Here is an 8,305-nt window from a genome sequence, read left to right as displayed (position 1 = left end):
TTCATGTTGTTTTTCTCATTCGTGGAGAATGGGTACAAAGAACCATACAGCACAGGAACAGGCTCTTTGGCCCTCCAAGCCTGTGCCGACATGTTTTGCCCTTCTGTATTAAAACTTTTCACTTACAGGATGCGTATCCCTCTATTCCCTTCCTATTCACGTGTTCGTCCAGGTGCTTCTTGAATGCTGCTATTGTATCTGCTTCCACCACCACCTCTGGCCGTATCTTCCAGGTACTCATCCCCAATTTGTGTGAAAAATGTTTCCTGCACCTTGAACCTGTGTCCTCTAGTAATTGAGAGATAATAAAATGTGAGGCTGGATGAACACAGCAGGCCAAGCAGCCTCTCAGGAGCACAAAAGCTGACGTTTCGGGCCTAGACCCTTCATCAGAGAGGGGGATGGGGAGAGGGAACTGGAATAAATAGTTCCCTCTCCCCATCCCCCTCTCTGATGAAGGGTCTAGGCCCGAAACGTCAGCTTTTGTGCTCCTGAGATGCTGCTTGGCCTGCTGTGTTCATCCAGCCTCACATTTTATGATCTTGGAATTCTCCAGCATCTGCAGTTCCCATTATCTCCTCTAGTAATTGACCCCTTTACCGTGGGGAAAAAGCCTCAGACTTTCAATTCTATCCATACCATTCACAATCTTTTAAACTTCTATCAGATTGCCTTTCAACCTCCTGCATTCCTGTGAAAGCAAACTCATTATATCCAACCTTTATTCATAGCTAAAATCCTCCATACTAGGTAACCTCCTGCTAAACCTTTTCTGCATCCTGTCCAAAGAATCCACATCCTTATGGTAGTGTGGTGACGCCCTGTTCTTCAATTGCTGGCAAGATCCTCGAGTACCTGAGAGACAAATTATTCCATCGAATGCCATGAACCAAGTATTATGACACCAGATTGATGTTGTGTCTTGATCTTTTTTTATTTTTACAGCAAATAATTTATGTGGCGTTGTTAAGAATTTGTAACTAAAGCTAACTTCACTTTTTCTTCTAAACTATTACTAATTAAATACCTATAGTGATTGTAGGACAAGTGTATATCTGTCATAAATTAGGGATTGTTGTCACTCAATATGCTGCCTGCTATAACTCTTGGAATGTATATTACTTGTGTGGAGTGTGTTTAAAAATTGCTGTTATGCCTAGTGCTTGTCAGCTCAACTGTATGTTTTAAATCACAGAATACAATTAAAGTGTTAACAGTCACCCCATTTATTTTGGGCTTTGGCTGTATTATGGTGAAAATTTTTTCTTGATTTCTCTGCCCCATAACAGACCATTAGTAATTATTCACTGAGCCATGTCAAGTGCCTTTTTTAAGGAAGTATGTGTAGTATGGGCAGGCACTTTCACTCAAGAAGCTGATGAAACTCTGTGATTTTAGGATAGGCCTGATCCATGTGCTAACTGTCTAATCAACTGAGCTACTCCTCATTTACCCGCCTCATTGTAGAACTGTATCTAAATAACTTACTCTTTTTGCTTAACATTCTGTGGCATGAAGATGCAAATTATTAGCCGAGAGAGCCTGCCTTGCATGCATACCCAAGGCTAGCCTAGCACATTACTCGTAATGTCCCAATTGTGTGTTGGTTTTCCCTTTGTATTTGCTCTTCTTATTTCCTTTCATAGTGGCCATCTACCCTCTGTCCTTTCTCTCCCACTCTTAAATTGACCTTTCATTTGATGTTGGTTTATGGTGTTCCCTGAACCCTTCCAAAAGAGCATCCATTTAAATGTGCTTACCTGGCTTTCACTATGTTTCGTATCTGAAATGTATGAGTACGGAGAGATCAACATTGTCCTTTTATACTGGGGGCATCCTGAACAAGCAGCAAAAATACTCTGCTTGTAATTGGTTCTTTCAGATTATCAGTATCTGTTACAAATATTTATTTTTGCTCTTCATTTGTGCTAAAGGATGGACGTCTTCAAAGTGGTGACCATATTTTAAAGATAGGTGACACGGACCTACTTGGAATGGGTAGTGAGCAAGTGGCTCAGGTGCTGAGGCAGTGTGGAAATCGAGTGAAATTGATAATAGCTAGAGGAGCTGCAGAAGACTCTTTACCTGTTGCCCCTCATGGACTTCCTGCTTTACCATCTATACCTCCTGTAGCAGAAGAGGCAAGTATGATACCTGGTTTTCTTCTGAACACAGTCGAGAAAAACGTTTTCTAATTAATGATCTGGTGGAGGGAGAAACACATTTTTGCCCAGCAGGCTTTCAATCACAATTGAATGCATTGATCCTAAATCTGAGTGAAGTTGTACTTTCTTGTCAATTTTAAACAAAGCCTTTACCTAAACATGCAACCAATTAACAAGGATATTTAAATCTAGAAATAAAAATACTAATATTTGGAGGTACTTGGCAGGTGTGGCAGTATCCATGTAGACCTAGGAATACTTGAGGAATAGCAATATATTTTGAAATCAGGATTGTAAGCAGCTTCAAGTGGAACTTGTAGTTATTGGTGTTCCCATGTTGCAGTCCTTCTGGTTTATTCTTCCTTCTCACTTTTCACTGCCCATTTTTAAAAAAAAAACTGCTATATCTCTTGGCACTTCCCATTCTGAGAAAGGATGAGCGATCAAAGTTATCAACTCCAACCGCTGAATACTTGTTACAGTATTGATTTTTATTTGCCTTGAACGTGTTTTATTTAAAAGTACTTTGGGCACTGAAGTTAAGCCAGAATGACACTGTTAAGAGCTGATGTGTTGTGTGCACTTTGGTATACATTACTGTATGAGCTGAAGGTTATAAAGCAATTGCAATAGAAATTGACCAGTGCTGATCATATTTGATTATAGCATCCTACCTTTTGCCAGAGTATTTTAACACATATCAGCTCAATTAAAATTGTTTGAGATCCCTTTCCCCACACCTTTTTGGCAAGAATAGTTTGATTAATAGCACATCTGCAAATTATATTCTTATACTTAACTGTGGTGATTTCCTATTTGTGGTCTTGCCATTTGAAGTGATTCTATTAAAAGGATCAAAACAACCGTAAAAGAACATGACATTGGATTTGGTACTGGGTGATGAACCAGGCTAGGTGTTAGATTTGGAAGTAGGTGAACACTTTGGTGACAGTGACCACAATTCAGTTATGTTTCCTTTAGAGATGGAAAGGGATAGGTGTATATGCCGCAGGGCAAAAATTATAGCTGGGGAAAGGCAATAATGAGGCGATTTAGGAGGCACAGGATGGGGAAGGAAACTGCAGGGGCTGGGCACAATTGAAATGTGGAGCTTATTCAAGGAATAGTTACTGCCTGTCATTGATGAGTACATACCTGTCAGGTAGGGGAGGAAGTGGTCGAGCGAGGGAACAGTGGTTTACCAAAGAAGTTGAATCTCTTGTCAAGAGGAAGAAGGAGGCTTATGTAAAGATGAGGCGTGAAGGCTCAGTTAGGGCACTTGAGAGTTACAAGTTGGCCAGGAAGACCTAAGGAGAGAGCTAATAACAGCCAGTAGGGGACATGAGAAGTCTTTGACATGTAGGGTCAAGGAAAACCCTAAAGCTTTCTATCGGTATGTCACGGATAAAAGAATGACTAGAGAAGATAGGGCTAGTCAAGGACAGGAGCGGGAAGTCGTGCGTGGAGTCTGAAGAGATAGGAGAGACTCTAAATGAATATTTTTCATCAGTATTCACACCGGAAAAAGACAATGTTGTTGAGGACAATACTGAGGTACAGGCTATTAGACTAGACAGGATTGAGGCTCATAAGGAGGAGGTGTTAGCAATTTTGGAAAGTGTGAAAATAGATAAGTCCCTTGGGCCGGATGGGATTTATCCTAGGATTCTCTGGGAAGCTAGGAAAGAGATTGCAGAGCCGTTGGCTTTGATCTCTATGTCGTCATTATCTTCAGGAATAGTGCCAGAAGACTGAAGGATAGCAAATGTTGTCCCCTTGTTCAAGAAGGGGAGTAGAGACAACCCTGGTAATTATAGACCAGTGAGCCTTACTTCGGTTGTGGGTGAAGTGTCAGAAAGGATTCTCAGAGATAGGATTTATAATCCTCTGGAAAGGGATAATTTGATTAGTGATAGTCAACACGGTTTTGTGGAGGGTAGGTCGTGCTGCAGAAACCTTCATTGAGTTCGTTGATTAGGTGACCAAACAGGGTAAAGCGGTTGATGGCGTGTACATTTCAGTAAAGCATTCACTACAGTAGCCTATTGCAAAATACTGAGGCATGGGATTGAGGTGTTTTAGTGGTTTGGATCAAAAATTGGCTATTTGGAAGAAGACAGAGGGTGGTGGTTGATGTTCATTCTGGAGTTCAGTTACTGGTGGTGTACTGCAAGGATATGTTTTGGCGCCACTGCTGTTTGTCATTTTTATAAATGACCTGGATGAGGGCATACAAGGATGGGTTAGTAAATTTGCGGATGACACTAAAGTCGGATAGTGCGTAAGGATGTTGCAGGTTACAGAGGGACATAGATAAGCTGCAGAGATAGGTTGAGAGGTGGCAAATGGAATTTAATGCAGAAAAGAGTGGAGTGATTCACTTTGGAAGGAGTAACAGGAATACAGAGTACTGGGCTAATGGTAAGATTCTTGGTAGTGTGGATGAGCAGAGAGATCTCGGTGTCCATGTGCATAGATCCCTGAACGTTGCCACCCAGGTTGAGAAGGTTGTTAAGGCGTATCGTGTGTTAGATTTTATTGGTAGAGAAATTGAGTTTTTGGAGCCATGAGGTCATGTTGCAGCTGTACAAAACACTAGTGTGGCTGCATTTGGAGTATTGCGTATAGTTGTGGTCGCTGCATTATAGGAAGGATTTGGAAACATTGGAAAGGGTGCAGAGGAGATTTACCAGGATGTTGCCTGGTATGGAAGGAAGGTCTTATGAGGAAAGGCTGAAGGACTTGAGGCTGTTTTTGTTAGAGTGAGGAAGGTTAAGAGATAACAGAGACATACAAGATGATCGGAGGATTAGATAGAGTGGACAGTGAGAGCCTTTTTCCTTGGATGGTGATGGCTAGCATGAAGGAACATAAGTTTTTAAATTGAGGGGTGATAGGTATAGGACAGATGTCAGACGTAGATTCTTGACTCAGTAGTAAGGGCGTGGCATGCCCTGCCTGCAACAGTAGTAGACCCAACAACTTTAAGGGTGTTTAAATGGTCATTGGTTAAACATATGGATGATAATGGAATAGTGTGGGTTAGATAGACTTCAGATTGTTGTGCCGACCTGTGAAACCATCGAGGGCTGAAGGGCCTGTACTGTGCTGTAATGTTTTATGTTCCAGACCAAAAGCTTTGCCAAAGGGGTAGGTTTTAAGGATCATCTCTAACAAGAAGATGGGTTTGAGACAGATTTACGGAAGGAATTCCAAAGGTTAGCATTGACTGTGTGGCTGCCATTGGTGAAACAAATAAAATTCTGGTCACTGATAACAAGTGTGAAGCTGGATGAACGCAGCAGGCCAAGCAGCATCTCAGGAGCACAAAAGCTGACATTTCTGGCCTGGACCCTGCATCAGAGAGGGGGATTGGGAGAGGGTTCTGGAATAAATAGGGAGAGAGGGAGAGGCAGACCGAAGATGGATAGAGGAGAAGATAGGTGGATAGGAGAGTATACGTAGTGATGGGATAGGTCAGTCCGGGGAGGACGGATAGGTTAAGGAGGCAGGATGAGTTTGGTAGGTGAGAAATGGAGGTGCAGTTTGAGGTGGGAGGAGGGGATAGGTGAGAGGAAGAACAGGTTAGGGAGGTGGGGACGAGCTGGACTGGTTTTGGGATGTAGTGGAGGAAGGGGAGATTTTGAAGCTTGTGAAGTCCACATTGATACCATTGGGCTGCAGGGTTCCCAAGCGGAATATGAGTTGCTGTTCCTGCAACCTTTGGGTGGCATCATTATGGCACTGCAGGAGGCCCAGGATGGACATGTTGTCTGAGGAATGGGAGGAGGAGTTAAAATAGTTTGCGACTGGGAGGTGCAGTTGTTTATTGTGAACCGAGCGGAGGTGTTCTGCAAAGCAGTCCCCAAGTCTCCGCTTGGTTTCCCCAATGTAGAAGAAGCCACAACGGGTACATGTGGATGCAGTTTACCACATTAGCAGATGTGCAGGTGAACATCTGCTTATCTGCTTAATATGGAAAGTCATCTTAGGGCCTGGGATGGGGTGAGGGAGGAGGTATGGGGGCAAGTGTAGCACTTCCTGTGGTTGCGGGGAGGTGCCGGGTGTGGTGGGGTTGGAGGGGAGTGTGGAGCAGACAAGGGAGTCCCGGAGAGAGTGGTCTCTCCGGAAGGCAGACAAGGGTGAAGCCGCACCTCCATTTCCCACCTACTAACCTCATCCCGTCTCCTTAACCTGTCCGTCCTCCCCGGACTGACCTAGCCTCTCCCTACCTCCGCACCTATACTCTCCTCTCCACCTATCTTCTCCTCTATCCATCTTCGGTCCGCCTCCCCCTCTCTTCCTATTTATTTCAGAACCCTCTCCCCATCCCCCTCTCTGAAGGGTCCAGGCCCAAAACGTCAGCTTTTGTGCTCCTCTGATGCTGCTTGGCCTGCTGTGTTCATCCAGCTTCACACTTTGTTATCTTGGATTCTCCAGCATCTGCAATTCCTGTTATCTCTGATCACAAAATTCTGGTCACTGCCTGGATTGATCCTGACAAGATTACTTGCAGTCAACAAATGTTTCAAAAAAAAATTAAGTAGCTATAATTTAAAAGATAATTTGGCATGAGGTGATTTACTGTGTCTCACTAGGCTTATAAACAGTAATTTCTTTTTCGTTGACCAGTCTTTCTTTGTCTCATACAAATGGCGGAAATACTCAGCAGATCAAGCAGAATCTATAAACAGAGAAATAAAGATTAAGCTTCAGGTTGATGACTTTTCATCAGAACTAACAAAAACTAACATTCCATCATGCCCATTCAATTTGATGATCTTCCATCAGAATATGTATAATAACTCTGCTTTTCTCTCACCCTAGATGTTGATGATGTTTAGCATTTTCTGTTTTAATTTCTGATTTCCATTGTCTAGCATTTTGAATCTTACAGAAGTATTTATAGCATAATCATACTTTGTTGGAACTGGGTCGATAGAGTATAAATATTGTAACTTTTTTTTATCTTAATTAGCCTGAACCAATCTGTTGTCTGGGTGTTGATGGCGAAATATTCGATGTGGAACTTACAAAAGATGTTCATGGACTAGGCATAACTATTGCTGGCTATGTTGGTGACAAAAATCTAGGTACTGTAATAACTTCAGTTTTTTTTAACTGATTCTGTACTGTTCCTTTCTTTCTATTTTCTGTTTACTTTCGGGAAAAGTGGAATATTTTCAGTCCTGAATTTCATTATTTAAAAAGTCTAATCTTGTTTTTCCCACATGTAAGTGATTACAGTTCTCAGCTTTACTGTGATTTTGTCAACCTTGTGTATTTTGTGAAGTTGATTATTGCATTAATAAGGTGTGTCAATTGAAGGTGGAGCATTTTTCATCTTTATTTCTTAGGGCATTAGTATCTATTAATTTTTCAGTTGCAGGCAAACATTGCTTCTGTTGTGAGGTTGTACTCTAGGAGTTTTCAAGGCTTACAAGTCTGTTTTTGACATTGTGCTTATTATTCATCCTGAATTTAAATAAATATATAACTAAATTTGTGGGGTTTTTTTTATTTTTTCCATGGTAATCCACTGCTATGATAGTTTTCTTTGAAGTCAGGAAAAGTATTCCAGCACTTCATACTTAATGTTTTGAGTTAATTTAGTTATTCAGAGTAGGGTAGTTTTTTAAGTGGAACTTGCCAATATCGTAAGGAGTCTGCCAAGTTTCACGACTAGTTACTACTTGGTCCATTTTACTGTTTTGTGTCAAAGTCTAGACTTAGATTTAAATCATCAGTGATTGAGATTTAACCGAGCTACATCACCTACATTTTTCAGATGATACAAAAATTGCCAACACCCACAACTGTAGACCCAGAGTTGGAAGTTAGGTTTAAAATGAATAGCTTCATTTTGGCCAGCATGTATCTAACTTTTAAATGTATTTCCTATTTTGTGGTTTGGAGATTATTTTGTAAATGACATATATTTTGTAAAGACCGTCAGATGCTTGGAGTATTAAATGCACCTTGCCTGTAACCTTTTTACCTTATTCCTTCATAGAAATGTGGGAACCATTTAACAACTTTTATTGACTTTTACTAATTTATCTCTTTAGAAAGTGGGACATTTAGAGAGGCAAAAATTGATGGGCTAGTCAGCCTGGTTTTGTGTAAGGAAAGTTGTGTCT

At 41.4% G+C, this 8,305-nt stretch overlaps 1 protein-coding gene across 3 annotated transcripts in view; it reads left to right on the top strand.

Moving 5' to 3' along the window:
- The first annotated feature begins 1,940 nt into the window (after positions 1-1,940).
- The window catches only part of LOC125451281 (multiple PDZ domain protein), a 227,215-nt gene continuing 220,850 nt past the window's right edge, over positions 1,941-8,305 (top strand). For all 3 annotated transcript variants that reach the window (XM_059644577.1, XM_059644578.1, XM_059644579.1), the window contains exons 1-2: positions 1,941-2,141; positions 7,144-7,258. In XM_059644577.1, coding sequence (XP_059500560.1) covers positions 1,995-2,141; positions 7,144-7,258 — 262 coding nt within the window. In that variant the 5' untranslated portion in view covers positions 1,941-1,994. The remainder of the gene's footprint in view (positions 2,142-7,143; positions 7,259-8,305) is intronic.

Source organism: Stegostoma tigrinum, chromosome 3, assembly GCF_030684315.1.
Source record: "Stegostoma tigrinum isolate sSteTig4 chromosome 3, sSteTig4.hap1, whole genome shotgun sequence".
Classification (NCBI taxonomy): domain Eukaryota; kingdom Metazoa; phylum Chordata; class Chondrichthyes; order Orectolobiformes; family Stegostomatidae; genus Stegostoma; species Stegostoma tigrinum.
The sequence above is the reverse complement of the archived record's forward strand: the minus strand, read 5'-3'. Positions and strand labels throughout refer to the sequence as shown.